This window comes from Prenolepis imparis, unplaced genomic scaffold, assembly GCF_030444845.1.
Source record: "Prenolepis imparis isolate NDT839.2.m4 unplaced genomic scaffold, iyPreImpa1.0 SCAF_5, whole genome shotgun sequence".
NCBI lineage: Eukaryota > Metazoa > Arthropoda > Insecta > Hymenoptera > Formicidae > Prenolepis > Prenolepis imparis.
In genome coordinates this window covers 4377195-4399643 of record NW_028141163.1, presented here as the reverse complement: position 1 = coordinate 4399643, position 22449 = coordinate 4377195, and the positions used below count along the sequence as shown (strand labels likewise).

Sequence of the window (22449 nt, the reverse complement as noted above, 5' to 3'; positions counted from 1 at the left end):
AAAAGAGAAAGGGAGACGTAAGATATAAAAAAGCCTGCGATTGAAGAGAAGATCGAATATATCGATTTAAATTTAAAGCTTACAATCAGCTGATTATGAGAGATCCTGCGCCATTGGTAGCTGTAGGTTCAGCTGGGTGCCGATAGGGGTAAAGCAACACGTAGAGCCTGTCAGTGGGTCATCGAGTCTCGTTCGCGGTGTTGTGCATGGTCGGCGAACGTCATTCATTGTAATGCTAATCGTATCGCCAAGCGATGTCTCACCACGTGCATCTCGCGCTACTCAGTGTGTTCCTGGTCCTGATCCTCGGACCCTGCGCGACCGGCAGCTTCTCCTATGAGAATCTGCCCGCGGTCGCGATGGACTACAAGGTGCACATCGACGCCGGCAAGGAGGACTGCTATTCGCAATACGTCAACCCGGGTGCGACTTTCTACGTCAGTTTCCAGGTATATACTGACAGACCGGCCAGGATATCCGTCGTCGAAAAAACGACTGTCTGGGTCTGGATGAAAAAATGAGATGGAGAGTAAAAACGCGACTTACTTGATCGACCATATGGTTGGGTCCACGAGGTGTTACGCGTCTCGAGAAAGCACTACGCGAACTCGACACACGTTCTTGCTTTGACAGTTCGTGCGCGTCTCGTCAACTCCTTTATTTTCCGTCCTTGAAAGCGATGATCCAGTAGCGTGACAGGTGTTTACTTGTGTTTCCAAGACATTTTATTATACAAGACCTGGAAAGTAATCATCTAATTAATTAATTAATTGTTTCGTGACTGAGAACTTCTTAAAAATTAATAAAAATTGTATTGTAAGAAAGTAATTAACAATTAATATTTTATGTATCAATCACATTGATTTAAGAGAGTAGTTTATTTTGATCGTAGGTCTTGCGCGGTGGCGATGGAAAAGCTGGTTTTGCAGTGAGAAATCCAGAAGGAAATATAGTTTACCCTTATCAATGGCGACCCAATGGTGATTACCAAGATCAATCCATAAATGGTGGTTATTATACTGTATGCATTGACAATCAGTTTTCTAGATTTGCTCCAAAACTGGTGAACTTGTATATCACGGTGATCAGGTAAGAGAAAAGAAAGAATCTGCAAGATTAATTTAGAAAAGCTACATTATACATATAATATATATAGTGTCATCTTATTAATGTTAATTTATTATCATTAATCATTGTTAGGTACGATCAATGGCACCAATATAATAAGGAACTGGAAGAATTGAATCTTTCTGTCGAGAATTTTACGGTACATATATTATAAATATTTTTCTGCAGATTAATCTGCAATTAAAAATAATGTATAAATTTGATTTATACATTTTATCTAATATATTATGTGTATTCTTTTTTTTCAGAGTGCAATTGTGCATGTGGAGAAGAACATCAATGAGATGCTTCAGATTCAACATTGGAGCAGGGGCAGAGAGGCGAGAGACCTGAATCTGCTGTTGGACAATAATTCTTATGTGCAGATGTGGTCGATCGCGCAAGTGCTCGTTATTACAGTGACGACTATGATACAAGTGTATTTTGTTAGGAAGCTATTCGATGTAAAACCATCTGGACATTCTAAGACACGCATTTAATATTGATGATACGATGCAGCCAGTTATTAGCTTGATAAGAGCATTGTCCAACATCTATTGTGATAAGACTATTGCGTATTAATTGATTAAGCTCACATGTCATACAAAACTCTATAGATAACAGTATAACTATGCACATAAGTATTTCGAGTTTAGTGAATACAACTCATGTTTCATCGATCGATATATTTATATGTTATTTTGATGCTGTTATGTATATTTATATGAAATTATTCTTGGAGATTATCTGAAGAGATGACGGAGATACAAAAAATTAATTATATACAGAAATTTATTAATGAAATAGACAAGCTTAAAAAAGTTTCTTGTAAAATGGGGATATATTTAGATGAAGATTAGACAGTAACAAATGGAAACATGAACTTTCAATTTGTGAAAATGTAACAAGGTATCTACACCGATGAGATTTTGCATTTATATGCATTTTTCAAACTTACCACATATTACTTTCATTAATCTTAAACATACACTATTTTTGATAATTTTTGTAACAAATATTTTATTGTCGAATATTTCTTTTCCTGTTGTTCTTATGTATTGATATATTTACAAGTCAAAGCGTTGCATACATCATATAAGACTGTCACACATTTTATATTTATGCAAAATCACATGTTCTATATTTCCATCATTGACTTTTACTCATTGTTTTTAATTTCAGATATTCTCATGTATGAATCATGTAGAAGACATTTAAGGAATATATGAGATTTATATATTTATATTGTATTTGTATAAAAATAATAAACAGACGCATATACTTTTGTTACAATATTCTTTTCTTTTTCTCTTTACGCCTTTATGTACAATATATATATATATGTAAAATACCAATCATTTCTTGTCTCAACTTTCTATAGTTTCAATATATACTATGGTAAAAAAGATTTTAAAAAATGATTCCTCATACTTTGGTGAGGAATAATATATTGGCACACAATTCTTAATTATAAAATACTGTCGTAGCGTGAAAATTACATATGTAGTAGTCAATAATTTATAGACGATATCACAATGTCTGAGCGGCTCGCGCTCTCGTCGCAGTTTAATTTTGTTAATGAATCCCCTGGTTCTGTCTCGCCCTTCTTTGTTGTATCACGCTGCTACTGAGTGCCAACAGACGGTGTCGTTGTTTCAAGTTCCGCGCACGCACGTGTTCTGATGCAACTTCCTTCGTATAGTTCGCCGGAAACCATCCTTGTTCTCCATCCAATAATTTTTCACCATGGTACCAACCATCTGCCATTTTTCTCAACACATTTATCACATCCCCTATAAAACATTACTTCAATTTATCACGATTATTTTTATTATAAAATATTTTATTGGTTTATTTTATTACCTGACTGCAACGACAACTCGTCTGGTTGATTTGGTGAATACGGGTACTTGGCCATCACTTGCGGACAGTCCCAGGATTCGTACAATGTTTCGCCAACTGAGCCACGTTTGGGCGGCGAGACAGCCTCCAGCCATCGTTCTCGTTCGGTGTTATTTTCACATGTCAAGACGTACTCCACGTGGCGGCCGGAATGGTTCTCCAGAAGAGTTAGTATCATAGCGTTCCGTCCAGCGAACGGTGATTCTTCGGAAGTTGATTCCAGGGCCAGAAGATTCCTTTTGCATGCGTCTATGACGGTATAGCATTCGTCGTGAGCACTGCGAAACATTTTATGTTACAATTGTTTGTGTTCGAGATTTATTTAATAAAAAGAAAGAAACAATATTTATATAAATTGTTTATTTTTAATGTTTTTTTTTTTCTAAAAAATATAACGATTATATTGTTACAAGAATTAAATCTTTAATTGATAAATTAATGCGACTATGTGTTAAATGACATTGTCTTACTTGGATTTCAATTTCGTGACTAGAAGATAATCTGTGAGTAACAGAAGGTAGAGCGGTGTCTTGTTAAACTTCTTTCCGAATGTGAGCTTGTATTCGGTGTCAGTCTTCATCGACAATTGCACGACCGATCCGCTTCTAACTAACTGCTTGCCCCTTAGTATAATCGGTTTAATTTTCGACGAATATTCTAATTTTCTGCAATCAAGTGTATACATGTAATTTAGTTTACGCAATATGTATAAAAAAACTGTACATAAAAATTAATTAGTTAACGCAGTATATTATATATACCTCGCTAAAGCTTCCATCTCGGCTTCTTGAGCAGCAGCTCGAGCACCTTCGTTGCATTCGGCAACGACGTTGCTCAAAGTCGATAGTACTTTTTCCCAAGTCGTTCTGTCCGAATTTCCGATCGATAATTTGGAAACAACAGCGTCAGCTAATAGAGGCAATCTACGAGAGAATTATTGAGAGGTCATGTAAATAATTTTATATTAATTATTTCTTACGAATAAAACAATCATCAAACTTATATAATCAAGTTTAACAAAATAATTTGAATTTTTTAATTAAGTTGAAGTATCGATTGATACATACCTCGTAACACGCTGCATTGGTAGCATTAGGAAGGAATGCAGAGATAGATTTTGGCACGCTGGATGCATTTCTATACGTTTGACAGCCTCCAAGAATTTTACGCCTTTCCGAGCTCTGCAATCGAAAGAACATAATATTGTATAATTACATCGTAAACAATATATATTTATCAATATATATATAGCTTGGTAAAAGCTATAAATTGATAAATATCTATACACGCTATACATTACACAAATTTCTCTCACAATATAAAAATATTAAGAGTAATTATATATGACGTTAATCATCTTACTTGAGTTCTTTTAGAGTCGTGTCTATGCTGACTTGATTCGAACAATAGGCCACATACGTGGCCTCACACTTTTCGGCGTGCTTCAGCAAGACCTCCGATAAACCCGACAGCAGCGGATCTTCCCTCCACACAGCTTCCAGTTCAGCTAGGAACGTTTGCGATGTCGACAACACACTCGATACCCCGCCGAATAATTTCTTCCTTTCGATCGGCGTCAGGATCTCGTTCATTAGTGTATGATTACTGAGGAACTCGTTTTCTAGGACTCGAAGGGAATTTAAGTACGACGCTTCGGAGGTCAAGATCTCGAATTTTGCTTCTTGAATCTTCTTTTCCTCCGTTGTTAATTTCTCTAAATTTTTAAAAATTATTTTTTATGAATATTTGTTTACTTTTTTCTTAGTTCATATTTTATCTCATTCAATATGAAAAATATTTCTAAGATAAGATGGTTCTAACTTACGCAAGAGACCACTGTGTATTACTTGTGGAGTATGACACCAGAGCATTCTTTGTCCTGATCTGGAAAGATTCGCCGCGACTGGTTCTGTCTTCCATATCATGTCTTCTATCTGAAGATGAAAAATTATATATAATAATAAAATGCATAAATTAAAAATTTCTTCGTAATTCTTTAAATAAGTCGTAAAATGTGACATATTTGTCATATAATTTAAAACAGTTCTATTTAAGAATAGATTTTATATATATTATATTAAAAAAATTAAAATATTATATATTATAACATCAAATATATACACATATCTTCCACTTAAAAATTGTATCGTTTTCTTTTACAATTGCATTCTATTTAAACTTAATTCTTAAACTTAATTAAGAGAAATATAATTTGAAATATTAAAAAAAAATAATCTATCTAGAGATGTCTTTATGCTTGTCTTATTTATTTCAAATATAACACAAATATTTTAAAACATTACCTCTTCGTAGCCCTCGGAATCCGATTCGAAAGCAACACGAGCCACCGCGGCCGCATAAAACTGGTAGAGAGGTTCCTGATCGGCGAGCACACTGTAATGATCTGAAACAGTAATAATATTTTGTCAGTATAATGACGGATTCCCATGCACGAAAATGACAAACGAAAGCGACAATTAGGCATTAACGAACATGCGTGGATCATAAATTCCGGCGCGTACGTTAATTAAGAGGAAGTATCATTAGTCCTGTGAAAGTGTGTACGTTTCTTATTATGCGTCGATGTATGAATAACATTCTTAAGCGCATGGGAATATTCTGAAAACTACGGTAAAAACTTGATATATATTTTAGCCCATGAGAACTTCTGAATTTAGCTTTTGCTTGGAAAAATTGGGTCGCTCTCGCAGATACACTCGTCAAACTCTCGTTTTCCCTCGCAATAACACATTCACACATTTGCTATTATTTAAAAATATTAAAAAATGTGCGTTTTTTAAAATTATTTTTTTATTATTACTATTGCTAGAATCTATTCCGACTAATGCATGATCATGTATTTTAACTTTCGAGAGATTTCATTATTTATTTTATTTATTATAGCATTTATTATAACATTTTATTTTTATTTATTTTTCAGATTTCAATATCATCATTGCATTCTGACACAAAAATTAGGACGAGAAAAAAAAATAAATGACTTAGATAAAAAACGATTCTTACCAACGTCGCCCGGAGTCTTTGAGGAATCATCGCTGCCGCTTCCCATATATTGACTGTTAGTGTAAATAGTCTCCTTGACCGGAGTGCCGTTGTTGTTATTGCGAGCAACGTTGTCATTTTTATCATTCTCGTCTAGGTAGAAGGTCGGCGGGCTGGCGATGCTCTTTCGGAAATGCCTCAATCGGAAGTTGAAGTATCTTCCGGTATCGTGATGCTCGTTGCCGGATTCCTTGTCGTCGAAGCCGGACTCGTCCACGGATGTTCGTCGTCTGATCTTGCCGAGGCTGCCCTTCGTGATGCTCCAGGTCCTGCGCAGCATCTTTATTCGCCTACCCAGGCTCTGCGTTAGACTTGCCTCTCTTGGAGGCGGCGGGGTCGGTCTCGTAGGACATTGCAGATAAGTGTTGATCACGCAATCGTTCGGCACGTTATGTCGAGTTTCCGTTTCCGAATCGCTGCTGAAGTCATCCGGCTGGCAGGAATACAGACTCTCGTACGTGCTATCGTCGGAAACGCTGTCTGATAAATAGAAAATACAAGATTAGAGAAATGTGGATAAATTATGAAACTGCCATGCGAAGATAATTGATTGTGAATTACATCTGTAATTTTTTTTTTAATTTGAATCGAGAAACTTATTTGTACATAATTGAATAGGAACAATCTTCGCAATATATATTTTACAATTGTAGCATCGTTCTACATCCATCGAGATGTATAAATTTGTTCGTATTTATATATATATAAATATACATCTTGGATTTAAAATGATACATTCACGAGGATAAAGGGAATATTATACAGAGTATTTGAATCCCCTAATTTTTTTGGATACACATCGATGATAAATCAATTAAACAATTCCGTAATAAGTGATTTTTTCCATTTAATTTTTCTCAATGCGTTCGCGTAGCATATTTCCAGGCGCTAAAATACTACACGTGCGGACCTTCGTGCACGTAACACGACGTTTCCTGGACGTCCACGTCTTCGTCGAGATTGACGACGCGCAGCTGCACCAGGCCCTGGGTCCGCTGCGACTGGAGATCGTCGTTCCGGTTCGCCGATCTCCATCCTCCGGCGATCTCGTCCGGCTCGCCGATGAGAAGTATCGTGCCGCCGCCCAGACTGACGGCCACTTGAAATCATCCGGTTCAGGGTCAGATGGTTCCCGGACCATGCACACAAGCCCACGCGCGCGCTGGACCGAGAGGAGAATGGGGAGGGACAAATGTAAACGAGGTGAGTCTCAAATATGGCCGTGGATGGTGAAATCTCGACGCGATTCTCTCCTTCTCTCTCTCCCCTCGTCGAAATTTCCATCATTTCCATTTCGGCGACGACTTCCGTTTCGCGCGTCACGTCAGCGCGTAAATGTCAGCGCGAAACCGACGGTTTTTATATAATTGTCTCGCGACGTTTTATATAATTGTCATCAAACGCAGCTCTCTCGCAGCCGCACAAAGTATTGTTCAAACGCGTTCGAAGATCATAGATAAATTGAGATTCTCGCGTCATGAATGACGACGATTGTGACTTTTCAAGGCAGCCTCTCCGAGAGGAAAAGGAGAAGTATGTTACGAGAGTGCATTTTTACCGGATTCTTTTCGACTCTCATGACCGAAGAAAGTAGAAACTCTGATTACTCTCTCGAAACGCTTCCTAGATCGACGTAACTTGCTGTTAATTATCAATATGGCAAAAAGGTCACGCGAACCTTGGCGTGAATTAAAAAGAAACCATATATATACCCGGATCTTTTTAAAAAAAATTAAAGATCGGAAAATAGCAGGATGAGATCAAAAAATGCACATATCAATCTTCATTAAATGTAATTGCAACGAAATTATCGAGTTAATGATACGATAATATTATTCAAATCCGGGAATAATCTCGCAAGATCAGCATAGAAGTGAACGAACGTGCGATTGGTTAATTTGCAAAATCGACGATCGGTGATCGAAGGATGTTCGCGAGGGAGGTTCCGCGATCGACCATTGTTCTCCAGACCAGCTCCCCATCAGAAATTTGACGTCCGGCGCGCGCGCAAGCGGGCAAGCGGGCAAGCGTGACCTCTTCATCTTCTTACCTTGGGTATTGGGTCTTTGGGTCTTCAGCGTCTCTCTCATTGCCGCATCTCGTCGATGCGCACTCGAAGCTGCGAGACGCGTCGTGAGACACTCTCGGCGTACGCGTTGAGGAAAAACACGCGGGAAATCGTCCTCTCGGAGACGAGCGATCTAATAGCGAGAACAGAGAGATATCTCGCAGCAGAGAAAAGCACACCGATACAACTCGCGGTTCGGCCGTGACTGGCAATGAGAGCGCGCAATTGGCGCTTTCACCTCGCGCGTTCGTTTCTTAAGGGATCCTCACACAATCTCCTTAAAGGTGGCTTCCACACGATGAAGGCGTAAAGACCGGAGCACGTGTCGACAATTCCAATCTCTCGAATTTAAAACAAAAATGTCACTCTTGTTAGGAAATGCTAGAAAATTGCTAGAAGCTTTTTTTATTTTATTGTTACACACGGTATTTAAATCGTTTAAATTACGGTATTCTCTATCAAGCGTTGCAGGCAATATTATATTAACGGATATGCATTGATTGTCACCCAGAGACTTTACAGATGAAAGTCTCGATTATTAAAAATAAAAGTTTCTAGCCAAGATATAATGCTGCTAGATGTTTATTATTCAGAAAAAATGTTCTTTTTTTATATATTTTTAGTGTTGTAGATATCTTGTAAACAGAACCTTTTTGTTTTTACAATTCAATTGTCATATTTGAATCGAATCCTTCTCTCATCTAGGAAAACATTTTTAGAAATATTTTTTAAGAATATGACACTTTTCTTAGATCTCCAATTATCTATAATTCAACTACTGTTATCAAAATATTTTTAGAAAAATTTACTTTACACTTATTAATTTAAATATTAATCGTAAGATGAAAGTGAAGATAATTGTAAAAAACATCCATACTTTGAATACTACGTATTGTTTGTGAAATAAGTTTATAGTGTCTCAACTATTATATCCTTCTCCACTTCGTGGAGAAAACATCACAGATTATTTTCTTGTCTGTAAAAAATTATATTTTTTTGCACAAGCTACAGTTTGTAAATAGTGTAAGAGTGTAATTATAAAAATTTTCTTTATCTGATCATGTGAAATAAGAACATCGCAGCTAAAAAGCAAATGTATTAAATATTTCCTTTCATTCTAGATTATAGTTAATGATTGAACAAAACAGTATTAAAGGCATAAACTGAAAGATTTTCATTATCGTGTGCATCGAGCGTGTAGCGAGCTTACGTTCAAGTCGATTGTTAATACATATTCGAGGCGAATGACCGTGCAAAACGCTTTTCCATATAGAAGAACATTCGATACAGAAAGCGTTTTCAATTTTTTGCTACGGACATTTCAAGTACGAACCGTAGTAATACTTGTAAAATTTATTTATTATTATAGTTATATCGTCAGTTTCGATATTACGCCTTCATCTGTCAGAATTTCGACTTGATAGCAGATTTCTATTATAGCTCCATCATACCAATCGTATCTTGTATCTTGTTTAAAGCCATTTTCCAATTCCCGCGTATTTTTCACACAACGGTGCTTCGCACATCTTGCGTTTTTCTCTCGCTAACAGAATATATAACTGCGTATTTTGCATATCTTAGCATTACAATGGACTGGCTTGCGACATTCTTGTCTATCGAATGGTGGACCCATGTGCGGACGAAAAAGAAAAAAAGCATACGTGCGCGAATTACGTGATCCGTCTGGCAGGAAAACGCATGTGTGACGAACAAGTAACTTTTACCTGGGGATATTATGTGATCATCCTTACTGATAGCACGGTACAATGCGTCGTACAAGTCGCGAAATTGAAGTCGTTGTCGTTTGCATTTTTATTCATTTCAAGGATTCAATTAAATCGACTCTCTTGTCCGATAAATTATATAATACGTCGATGGAATGCTGATTCTTTCGATATTTGTGAATAAATAAAACTATGTTACAAGTAATTCATAGATATTGCAATAAAATTAAAAAATATTGTGATGAATTGATAATATTATTTTTTCTTAGAAAAATCTCTAAGAATAATTCTATTTGATTCTTAAAAAGAATTGATAAGTAATTTAATTGTTTTATAATTCTCAAGTTTCGAAATAACAAAGAATTCTCTTCATATCTTAATCTTTTGAAAGTTTCATTTTTAATGATAATGGAAACACAAATATAGATAGGAAAAAATTTTGAAATAATTATCAATTATAATACTATATATGCAATCCCTAATTTTTAAGAATTCTTTCCACGATAGTTTCCAATTTATTATTAACTTTTTCGTAGGATAATTGCAACTTCATAATTGCAAAATCATTGTCCTCTCGCGTCTTTGGATTGCATAGACATTCCGATCACGTCGCGATGTGCAGCGGAACTCGGAATTAATGGAGAGTAGGTGCTTTGTCGCGGCACCTCGACCTCGGGCGGCCTTGTCTTTCAATTATATTATAAAGGCGATACGTGATGTGCTATACACGTCAAGTCAATTACACCCGCCCACTGTCCTTCGGTGAACAACGTTGTGAACAAGCACGATCGCGGATTACTGCAGCTTGCTTACTTCGTAAGCAAAACCGCAGAATCGGCCGTGACACTGTTGAAATATTGCACGTATACCGTTGAAATAAACGGCTAAGGTAATAGTCATTATATGGGTTAAAGTCAGTTCTGGCATATTAATTCCCGAACGATGTTAATGGAAATCCCGAAGACGTGACAACCGGCTCTCTGATCAACGTCTCGCGATATTGGAAAATCGGTATCGTCATCGAGACTTTCTCGGGTATAATTATGGACCTGTATTAATCTATCGGAACACGCGTTTCACGGAAAGTGAAATTCTCACGTTCGATGTACAATCATCAATTCGCTAATATACCGCTTGTATATCCTCGATAAAGATAGAATCTTAAAGAAAAAAACGAGATTATTATGTTATTTTACTTTCAAACAGATGAGTATCAGTAGAATCTTGAACTTGGAGTTTAAAATTAAAGCTCTATTTCATCTTTCGAATCTCTAGCGCATTAATTTATCAATACAGACATTTTATACATTTTATTAGTACGATCTCGATAATTAAGAATTTTAATAATAGGATTCCGAGGTATTAATAATTTCACGGTAGGAATCCACAAATATATATTCTCATGTATAATTTGTTATCTTAACACGATCATCTTGATAATAGAGAGCGAGCTATCTTTAATTTGAATGTTTACGGATATAACGCTTCGTTCTCTTCCTCAGAAATACATGTTGCTGCCAAATGGCAAAATGCTCGTGCAAATCCTGTCACGTGCAACGTGTCGCTTATGCAGACTACATCATCGAGCGATGTCGAAAATACGAATTGTCGAAACAGTTAGAGGAACCCAGTCACTCGACATTGTAAAGTCATCGGATAGTTTCGTGACGAATCTGTGTATGCTTATAAATATCGACATTGTAACGACTATTTTTAATATCCCATCTCACAGTAGCGCGATTATTTTTGTCATTCATCAGACTGCCAGCAGACAGTCTGTTCTCGAGAAAAATTATAAATAGATAATGATCGAGGAATCATATAGCAGTTTAATTAAAATTCCAATAAATCAAAAAACACGACGCAAAATTTGATATGTCATTAATGCAAAAATTATTAATTATAGTATTTTTAGTGTAGAAAAAATAAAGTAAAATTATGGGGGGTCACATGTCGCGATGCATTTTTGTCATATTGTTAGCTTTCGTTTACGCTGCGTAATCAAATTAATGCATATTGTGATTCCGTGAAAACCAGTCTCACACGAAAATCCTACACCGACGCAAGTCACGCATATACACGCGTGTACGTACACGCAATGTTTGTGAAATGGCAGTGATTATAGCGGGAATCCTTCAAGGAGAGATACCCGAGTGTATTCTTAGCGACATTACGTTACCTGCATACACGCAACATATGGCGAGCGTTACCTAATAGTAAAATATCCTCTTTGTACTCACCGTCAACTGCAGTACTAATGGTCGTCCTCGTCGTGACAGTCATCGCTTTGATACTTTTGCGAGATCTCCTGGACCGTTGCCTCCTGACATTTCGCGACCATCGCTGAGCGAGTTTCTTCTTGCTCCATACATTTTGCCCCTCGGTCTCCTTCCCGCTGCAATTTCACAATTTATCAGACTTGTAATTGTATACAATTGACATACATAAAATTTCTTTTATTTTCTCAATCTGTCTCACTTTCGCGTCAGCGCTATAATTATCTAAGGTATGATAGCATTGTATATTAAGCACATGTTAACAACATGTTCATCCTCAGGCGGAATGCAGCGATAACGATCGCGATATTAATAAGCTGACGTCGCTTTTAATCGCGTCGCGTTATATCTCGACGATGTTGGTCCCTCGTCCGTATATATGTTTTCGAAACACTTGTGGTGCGAATCACTTTTACAGCAGTGTATATATTAACCTCGCGCGCGGATCTAATAATGATTAATCATTCTTCGGCCGAAGCGAAAGCAATTAGCCCGGCTGTTTTCGATTCCGCTCCGTTATCGCTATAATGAAGTCGTGGAAAAAAATGTGTAGTTTTGAAACAAGAGTCTTATCTCTCTCTTTTGCGCGCGCGCGAGCAAATTCCAATTCACGCCGACAATACTTGCGCGTTACTTTGTTAAATAAAAAGTTTTCAAAATGTTCTATTTTTCATATTTACAATGTAACGCATCAAGATTAAAAATATTAATACCACACTTTACACTTGTTTTACTGAAATAGCGAATTTTTAAATCGAATATCGCAATTATAATATTTATTTTACCCTTTCTTGTTCATTTTTTTAGGAATATTAATTTTTTATCTTTGAGGAAAAAAGGTAAAATATCGTGCATGTCTTTCTATTTTTAAAATTCGCAAATTTCCCAATTATTATTCTTCTCATTTCCATGCTTACCATGGATTATTGGTCTGACAAGGGCACCGCAAGGCGCTCGAGACTTCTTCCAGGTCCTCCCACTCGGATTCCTTGCCGTTCATCGAGGTCAATCCTAAGACAGAGCCGGGTGCGGAGCCGGCGTAAAGGCTATTGACACGTTCCTCGCCCGGCGGCAGCCCGACGTCGTCATACACACCCAGCTCGTCCCGCTCCTCTTCGCTCAGATGACTCTCGCAGTCCACGCTGGAATATTCATTGTTCGACGTGAAATACCGATCGTCTCCGGTTGTCGATGACGGCGCCTTCGCTTCGCGATCCTTGAACATCGCTCGCAATTCCACGAGCAGTTCCTTGTTCGATGCTACTCTCTCGCCGACCTCCGGAATCAGATAATCGCTCTCGTCGACGACTTTTAAACCGTCGGGTTTGAAGCTAGGCGGCATCACGTCGTCGTAAATCTCGTCGCAGTCCTTAGCATCAGCGACGTTAATTTCTTCCACTTCGAGACGAGCCATCGGTGGACCCACGTCGTCGTAATCGGACTCCTGATAAGAGATTTACTGCCTTACATTTTTTTGTAATTTGAAGAAGCAAATAAAATGATTGTGTTGTACCTGTCGCGCACCGTATCGACGTATATATATCGACATCGTTAATTTTTGTTGCGAAACATTACACGCGCGCAGTTATGATCTTGGAAGCGAAATTCGAAGAGAAACGAATCGAATTACGCATCGTTCGTGATGCCGCATTTCCGTCTCTAATTTGCTAGTATCACGCAGCGCGAGAATCGATTATTCGACATTCCGTTTCACTTTTGCTGACGGCTGCCAATTTCGTGCACGAAATTGCATATTTAGCGATCAGAAACGCGCGATTACTTAAATTCGCGCATCGATTTTCGCAAATATTTTTTTTGCTTGGAAATGAATAACGAGAATTAGACAATTATATATGTTTAAATATCGTGTCTTCTTCGAAAAAAAGTTTTGAACCTTTTAAACCGACTTTTATATTTATTTATATACGCATTTGCTGGATTTCAACTTTCGTTGACTATATTAATTTTACGTGTACACATAAAATTTCCATTAGTATACTCTACGTCTAATGACAAAACAAATATTTCTTTCTATTTATTTTTCGATGTAATTCGTCGGCTCGTCCTAAATTGAAGCTATCATATAGCTATCATAGTCATCGTACACATCGCTATTTGCACAGATTACATTAGCGCGAAGATTCCGCTCCATCGAGAGTTCACGGATAACGGAATCGTTGTACATACGATAATTCGTACCGCTTGAGCGACGAAGTTAGACGGCCCGACATCGTCGTATCCCTCGCTGTCGACGCCCTCGTCGTTTTCCTTCGTGGCATGGCACGCAGGAACGGGCGCGTCGCGCTTAACTTCCGGAAAAGTCTTGGCCCGATGATTGCTCCACAGAAAGCTGCAGTTGGCCTGCGGCGGCGCCCGAGGAGAAGCCTCCCAGACCGGCTCGTACATTTCGCCTTCCTCGGGCGAATCGGCCTGATTTTCAATCGCGGTTTTCACCACCTCCTGGCCGGACGCCAAAACTTTCGCCGCCTGCGAGTCCCTCGAGAAGTCGCTCTTTATCTCGACGTAGTTGACTCGATCGCTCTTATCTGCAAGGGAATCCATCGTTAAGACTTTATTTATAAGAGAAAAGATATCGCTAGATGCCTCCGGAAATGCCACTTTGTGTGAACAGAAAGATAGTACCTGCTCGTACCATTTATATCTATATGTTTGAAAAAAAACATGCTACATATGAATTTAATCATTTTTCAAGATAAAAAATATGAAGTAATTTAATCGATATTATTCAACCTTAATAAAAGATGCGGCTAAAATAGTTATTTTTTTAAAATAAAAATTATGACTATTAATTATAAGAAAATAATTGTTGTATACATCAAAGTTCTTTCTTATTTTTCTTTTTTACAAATTGATATATTTTGTGATACACACACAATTATTACCAATTGATATTTAAATTTAAAAGTGGCAATAGTGAAATTTTTGAATAAAAACTAGACAATGCAATAAATAAATTATAAAATAACATTAACGATTATTAATTTTAATTATTCTACAATGTTGCAATAATTTAAAAAATATTTTTAAAAACTATTAATTTTATCATTAAGTTTCTCATTTATTCAATGCTTTCAATTACCCAACTCGACATTATATATACAGGTATTCAAAGGTGCGCAAATCGCGCAAATCAGGCCGCACTTGTGCAAGACATAACATTTGCATAAATTCTTTCACCATTATCGAACTCGACAAAGAAATCTGATTACGTCTCGTACCTGTGACACTTTCGACAGCCGATTGGTCTTCTTTAGATTGCTTGGAAATCATATCGGGAGAAATTCCTGCGGCAACCTTGGACCGCTCAGCGTTCACCGACTTACGTCGCTCGTCCTTTCCAACGAGTAGAGGCAAAGTCGCGCATATTTGCTGATGAGTAATCACAACCTGCTCCAAGCAGCCGGATCCGACAATGTCGCGAACCAGGCTGGGATTTGTGGCCGATGCCACGTGAATGAAGTTCGTGGGCGACGAGATGATCACGCCCTTCAGCTCCTCCCTCGACAGGCTCCTGGTCCTGGCGCAGGTATCCTGAGTCTTCGAGAAGGGCGTTATTTGCAGCGAACTCAGCGAATTGCTCAGAGTGTACTTCTTCTTCGACTTCTTCTTTTTCGTCGGCTGCTTTACCAAGTGTCGCGGCACATAGTGCAGCACGTTTCTGGTGAACCGTCTCTTCTTTTTCTTGTATCGCGACGACGCGTCATCGTCCTCGTCGCTCGTGATTGACTCTGCGTCCTGCTTCAAATATTCCAGAGGGTTTTCGTACGTGGTCTCGCTCGTCACCGCAAGATCATTGACGGACCGCGACTTTACGGCTATCTTGGAAGCGATTGGAATATTTTTCTGGATTTTATAAATATATGTTAAGGGCTCTAGAATTGTCGTATTTGGAAGATCGATTTTAGACGTCCCATCAAATGTAGACGCTTTACAGTCTACTATATCCATCTTTTCGTAATCGCTGGACGAATTGGAATCCTTTCTTTCGATGCAGCATTTTTCTTTTTTCTGTTGATTTTCAGTAATCTCGATGTACACGCGAGGATCTTTCTGTTCTATCTGAGGATGTTTTAAATCATCGTTATTATCGCTTCGAGTGCAAGTTTCCTCTTTTGTATCTGGACTTGTAGAAGATAAACTTTCTATAGTCTTTTCTTCTGTCGCATTGATTTGTGTCTCGATTTCCTCTTTCGGGATATTCTCGAAATTGCATTTGGTCGCGGAATCCGACTGGTTCTTCGACTTCGTCAAAGAGAAGGCCTGGCACTTGGAGTAACTTTTCCACTGATGACTCGCCCCGGATTTCACCTAACGACGAAACGGGCGTAATTAAATGACTAATTGAATCGGTCACCGCAGATGTTATAAGAGAGAAAGTTTTTTACGAGTAGAGAATTCTTGCAACAGTCTGTCGCATCATCCTTTTATTTCACAATAACGCTACTATATGAGTATATTTCAAATATATAGAATGTATATTTTTAAATATGATACAATGCTGTCTCTCTCCTCTAAAAAAAAAAAGAAATAGCTTTCTGATGGGCTCTTTTGACAATAGCCAATTACACTGTGAGTGTGAAGATTCGCGTAAATTACATGGGAATATCGTTTGTATTGTGGAGAGATTTAGAAATCATAAAACGTTGAAAATTTATCCTCATGATGCAAATTCTTTTTCACTAATTAATGTATTAAAAAACCACTGTTATTCTATCACAAAGAAACATACATAATTTTGATTAGATTTTGATGGTTTGATAAAAGACAGCAAAACTTTTTCCCATAGAAACATATCTGGGAAAATGGAATTGAGAAACATAATTAAAGGATCTATAGACATAGAATTCTCATTGTAAAGAATTTGAAAAATAATGTTCCTAAATAATGAAATATTTTTATAAGACACGATCACCGGGATCGTGACTAAAGGTAGAATTTCGCTGTCTTACGGAAACCAACATATTTATCGCCTATAAGTCGATCGTTTTTGCTCCCCGTTACTACTCGCATTCCTCGTCCGATGGAATGTCGGTGATACGAAGGAAATCGCAGTTGTCCCGCAGTAAAACAAGTATCAAAGTAATAAAAAGTGCACGATATCGCTTCGGAAAAGTTTTGCTCATTAAGTTTTCGGCGATCTGTGCGTTTCTTGACGTAACGGTATCGCGATGATACATACGGTAAACATCAAATGGTGCTCCCATTGAGTCTTCGCGATTCTTATCCAATGTGGTAAGCTAGCATCAAAAGATACTAACGAGCCACTCCTCCGACTATTAGCATCCTTTTGCTCGCGTATCCGCATGTGCGGATCTCCTGACTTACGCACGTAAAGAGACAACATCTTATTCGGTCTCGTCTCTCATAAGGCAACCACATAAACTCTAGTTTTTAAATACACATCCGGGTTTATATACAAGAATAACTGGAGTCTGCCTTAGATCTTCAAGAATTTTAACAAACTCTCCTTTTATTCGAATAATTCTATCGTATAGTATATAAATCGTACAAACAATAAATAATTCTTGTTTAACATTTTTTATATCCCTAAAAATTTTCACGAACTTGGTTGTAAAGAATCGTTTAAGCTAAAATTATTTCTTAAAACGAAAGATATTTGTATTAGATTTCATGTAATATTTGTATTAAATATTGCGAATATTGACATTGATTAATTGTGTGAATTGGCATTAAAGTGTCCCACAAGTTTCAAATGTTTTTAGAATACACATCAGATTATTGGACTTTCTTTGACTGAGATCTGCATTCATTCGCAGTCTCGCGCAACAAAGGTGAACGTATGATATTTATATTGACACGTGTGCGTACCTTATAAGTTGGACGTTTGGGCGAAGTCTTTCCATTGACGAGTCGTTTCTCTTTGTCTGATTTTTCCGTCTTGTCCGCGACATTATCGCTGTCCACGGGAAGCAATTGTAGAGGCAATCTCGTTCGCTTCAGAGCCAAGCTGTCGAGTGTGGCGTAAACGACTTTGTCGGAGATGAGGGCAGCCTTACCGCTCCCGTGCAGGAAACTCCGATTGGCCGTAGGCGAAGGGCTCATCTCGAAGGGTTCTTTTTTTACGGTTCAATCATGTATGATTCACTCTCAAATTCCGCACGATTATTTCACATATTACTATTCTATGTTCTTATATTTATTGCTTTGTGTTTAAAATCTGTCATCTTGAAGAAAAATTGAATAAAAATTCACGATTACACACTGCGCTATTTTCCACAATGTTTTTATATTCTACATAACATCCTTAATGTTATATTATACACAATTTTTTCTATATTCATAATTTCAATAAAAAGAAATTTTTGTACAAATTTTAACTTTAACTTTATTAAAAATTGTATATCTTCTACGATATTTTTCCCTATTTTTTATATTAAATTTTATATTTCCTACAATACTTTTTTCTCATTTTTTATATACCTAATGCTTTATGTTATTGCTCGACTAGATGTGTCTAAATTGAATATAGACTTTAGGCTACTATATTTTTAATAAGTATCAACCACTTGCGATGTGTATTATTATGCATGTGTGTCTTCGGATTACAGCTCAACAAGCTTAAAAATGTTAAAAAAAAGTTCATCGTTGCGCTAATCACAATCCGATATAAAGAGGATATAAAGAGAGCCACAATAACAAAAGCGAAACCGCCGATAAGGGGTTTTAATGTGTGTCCTTATTATGAATACCACGCATGCATATGATTGTTGATTGCGATGCTACTATTGGCAGCATTATAGCAGTTGTTTATTGTGCAACATTTTTACATGAATTATTATTTAATTATACGATAAATATGTATTTTCTATACTACATAATATAATTTTTCATCAAAACATTATTATGTTCATTTTTCATTAAAACATATATCGAATATATTAAATCTACAGTGTCATGTAATTTACGTAATTGTTTGTTTTCATGAGATACGAAATTATATTATATTATGAATCAGAGGGACAGACAATCGACAGATAAGCCTATCGCAGCTTCCGTTGCTGCTTTAAAACAAGACAATAAGAAATAAAAATCGTACTTATTAGTCTGTTTTTTTTTTTTTTTTTTTTTTTTTTGCGATCTAATATAATTACTTTACTTTGATATATTTTTACTTTGATTATTATTAGATTAATCACTTGATTATAGATAAAAATCCACCAATTTTTTAATTAATAAATTTAAATCTCCTGTAATAAATTAATTTCTACTTTTTTGATTACAATTTCTCCGAGAATCAAATAAATAAATAATTTTTAAACAATTAAACACATTATATATTGTTATCATAGTTTACTTTAGAGTTGTTAAATTTATTTTAATTCTAGCTTCTTTAGTTATGAAATCAATTTCTATTTTTATATCGATTCAGTAGATTAATTAAATACATTACGTAATTGTAATCATGCAATAAGATTTTAATCAAATAATAATAATAATAATTCTTTTTAAAATTTTCTGGTAATTATTAAATTTTTTGAGCACGATTCAATAATATTATAATAATTACAGATTGTATGTGTAGCGCATATGACAAATAAATATGTACAAAGTATTAACAGCTACGATGGATGAACTATTGACAATTTTTAAATATGAAATTAATGTCAAAGATTAATATAAATTCATATCCGTTAAACTTATAAATTATTTTTTACTTAATTTTTCAAAATCAAACTATAATTGTTACGTTTTCTCACGTAATCAAGTAGAAATATGTAGAAATATAGATATACAATAGAAATGACTGTACTCGTTATGTATAGAAATATAGATGTAGAAATACTATACTCGATATTCTACCTTAAAGTCACGAGGCATTGATATTGTAGTCGTGAAGACGAGCTCGTCGACGGAACATAACACGTTTCGCACGAAACTGTTATTCAGCGAAGATAGATTATGGCCTTGCCCTAAGTTTTTCAACTTTAGTCACGTTACGTCGCGCGAAACTTCTATCTTCTTTGCGAAAAGATCGACTCGCTCGATCTTGCGCTGCAGACTTCTCGTTGATGCTCTTTGGCGAGATCACATATACCGTTCATAAACGCGTATATCGCGCACTCCTATATCGTGCATCGCACGTGCGTTGGCGATGAGCGAGTACGACGAACGCGACGAAACGCACAATCATGCGGCGCGAAGCGCACTGACGACTGACGCCGTTACGTACGTTAATGATCGATCGCCGATGATCGAGTCATCGAGCGCGCGCGAACGGCAACAAATCACGCGGCCAACCAAGCTCGCGCCGGATTTTCGGAGCACTTCACTGCGCATTCGCGCACGCAGACTCGCGTAGTCGACTCCGAAGATCCTCGGTACCGCTCGGCGACTCTCGGCAACTCTCGGCGAAATTCGCCCATGTCAGTGCCGTAGCGCGCGAATTATGGATCCACGGATTTTCGCTATTGCTTTTTCCATTTTTTTTAACAAATTTATCTACAGATTTATTAATTATGTTGCTATTTTCAAGTTTAACTTTTTTGATAGAAATAAGCGTAATCTGAAAATGGTAATAGTGATTAGAAATGAAGAATTAATAATATTAAGATTCTTGGCATTATATTTCTTTGAAATATGTATTGTAAGATTTTCATAAAATAGTATTATTATGATCACATATAATAATTTCATATTATAGAGTGTGATATCAGGGGAATATATTAAAATGATAGAAAATTATATAACTACATTTATGCTTCAAAATGCTGTAATTTGTTTCGCAATTTCTCTTGTTTTTCTTCGATTAATACTTCCTGTATCAAGTAACAATCGTCCATGGACGAGTGCGTCTTTTGTAAATTATTGACATGTCAGAGAATGCGAGAGTGTTTGTAAAAGTTACTCGCGCTGTTTTTATTGATAGCGATTGATTAGCATTTTTGTACTTTATCGTTTATTCAATACACATATCCACATATATAAATGCATTTATATATATGTATTTTTCAGTGTTTTCCAAGTAGCACTTTACTATTAGAAAAAATGCTAACAGCTGCACTTCACTCGATAAGATAAATCGAATTTTATCTGTTTTAAAACTGACAATGAGCACTTTAATCCGAGCACCACCTATATGCACTATATATTTTTGTTAGTATCAATTAATATTAATTTCCGACAGAAATATCAATCAAATCTCTCATTGCTGTTAACAAATTTATAAAGTTTGACTAAAATTTTTTACTTTTATTGACTTTGTATATTATATGTCAATATATATATATAATTTAATATAAACCATGTATTATTCAATCGTTTGCATAAGTTAATTACATTAATATACATATAATGTAGCATAAAATATATAATCTTTTAAATATTTATATATATTTATTGAATATATATCTGATTATGTGTATATTTAATAAATATGTATATTAAATTAGGAATATTCAATCAATTACATATTATACACATATTCGCAAATAAATCTAATTATGAATTAAATTTTACAAATAGATGATAATTAATCAATATTTAAAAAATATATACGTATGTATATATGTATGTATTATTACGTATATTTGTGCAATTATATCTTTGAGAATATTTATATATATAGATTTTTTCTTTATCATTTTTTAAAAACATTCTCCTTCTTTATATTTTAATATTTATTTCAAATTTATGCGTGTTGGTTTTATAGCATCGTACCATTCTTTAATAAAGGAATAAAATAATTATATAGTTATAACAGCGTATGCAACATCTTTGAAAGCAGTTTAGCAGTAATTCCGCATTCTTTCTCCATCGATTTCTCCGTTTTGTTTTCTCTGCGAGTTTTCATAATCAAACTTCATTTCTCTCATGTACACAACATGTGATAATTCCTTTGTGTATTATATGCTTACCGCAACATTGTAGTTTAAATATTATAAATTTTGAAATCAATTATAAATTCGTATAAATTAATCAAAATCAGCTAATTAAATAAATAATGCGCAATATGAATTGTAATATTAGGTTGAAACATAATTCTGAATACATGGTATCTCTAATTACAATATCAATCGCACTGACAAAAAATATTGCAGTTGCGATAGGATCGATATAATAAATTACAATTATATTAACATATAACTATATACATATAAATTAAAATTTCAATACAACGAACATTTTCTTTCTATATTATTGATCAAATAACAATTAAAATAATTATTAGCAAAAATGCTTATGCAAAAGTTCAGTTTACGATGGCTGTTTATTCGTTAAAGATTTAAGAAAATATTCTTGCGACCTGTGTTTTTAACGTGCAAAATCT

General features: G+C 35.9%; 2 protein-coding genes across 3 annotated transcripts; one reads left to right on the top strand and one right to left on the bottom strand.

Moving 5' to 3' along the window:
• The first annotated feature begins 163 nt into the window (after window positions 1–163).
• LOC145936717 (transmembrane emp24 domain-containing protein 5) lies at window positions 164–2189 on the top strand. Its single transcript, XM_083039181.1, has 4 exons — window positions 164–449; window positions 893–1089; window positions 1201–1267; window positions 1377–2189. The coding sequence occupies exons 1-4, from the start codon at window positions 255–257 to the stop codon at window positions 1605–1607; spliced, it is 690 nt and encodes a 229-aa protein (XP_082895307.1). The 5' UTR covers window positions 164–254; the 3' UTR covers window positions 1608–2189.
• Window positions 2190–2392: 203 nt separating this feature from the next.
• On the bottom strand, window positions 2393–20641 carry Exn (Ephexin). 2 transcript variants are annotated; one of them, XM_083039175.1, is made up of 15 exons: window positions 19983–20641; window positions 17991–18346; window positions 15380–16469; window positions 14340–14686; window positions 13058–13584; window positions 12105–12259; window positions 6034–6552; window positions 5313–5413; window positions 4835–4943; window positions 4372–4723; window positions 4077–4190; window positions 3771–3932; window positions 3480–3674; window positions 2971–3287; window positions 2393–2900 (listed from the first exon to the last, which is right to left on the bottom strand). In XM_083039175.1, exons 2-15 carry the CDS (start codon window positions 18222–18224, stop codon window positions 2683–2685), a joined length of 4440 nt encoding a protein of 1479 aa, XP_082895301.1. In that variant the 5' UTR covers window positions 18225–18346; window positions 19983–20641; the 3' UTR covers window positions 2393–2682. The 2 variants fall into 2 exon arrangements, with proteins under 2 accessions (XP_082895301.1, XP_082895302.1); XM_083039176.1 differs by having other exon boundaries at window positions 17991–18235.
• Between the last annotated feature and the right edge of the window lie 1808 nt (window positions 20642–22449).

Coding starts and splice junctions, on each gene's coding strand:
- Exn (XM_083039175.1), bottom strand. CDS start 18,224: ATGAGCCCTTCGCCTACGGCCAATCGGAGTTTCCTGCACGGGAGCGGT. Junction 6,553..12,104: donor CATTAGTACTGCAGTTGACG/GTGAGTACAAAG, acceptor TCTATTTATCAG/ACAGCGTTTCCGACGATAGC. Junction 3,675..3,770: donor GAGATGGAAGCTTTAGCGAG/GTATATATAATA, acceptor ACTTGATTGCAG/AAAATTAGAATATTCGTCGA.
- LOC145936717 (XM_083039181.1), top strand. CDS start 255: ATGTCTCACCACGTGCATCTCGCGCTACTCAGTGTGTTCCTGGTCCTG. Junction 450..892: donor CTTTCTACGTCAGTTTCCAG/GTATATACTGAC, acceptor TTTTGATCGTAG/GTCTTGCGCGGTGGCGATGG. Junction 1,268..1,376: donor TTTCTGTCGAGAATTTTACG/GTACATATATTA, acceptor CTTTTTTTTCAG/AGTGCAATTGTGCATGTGGA.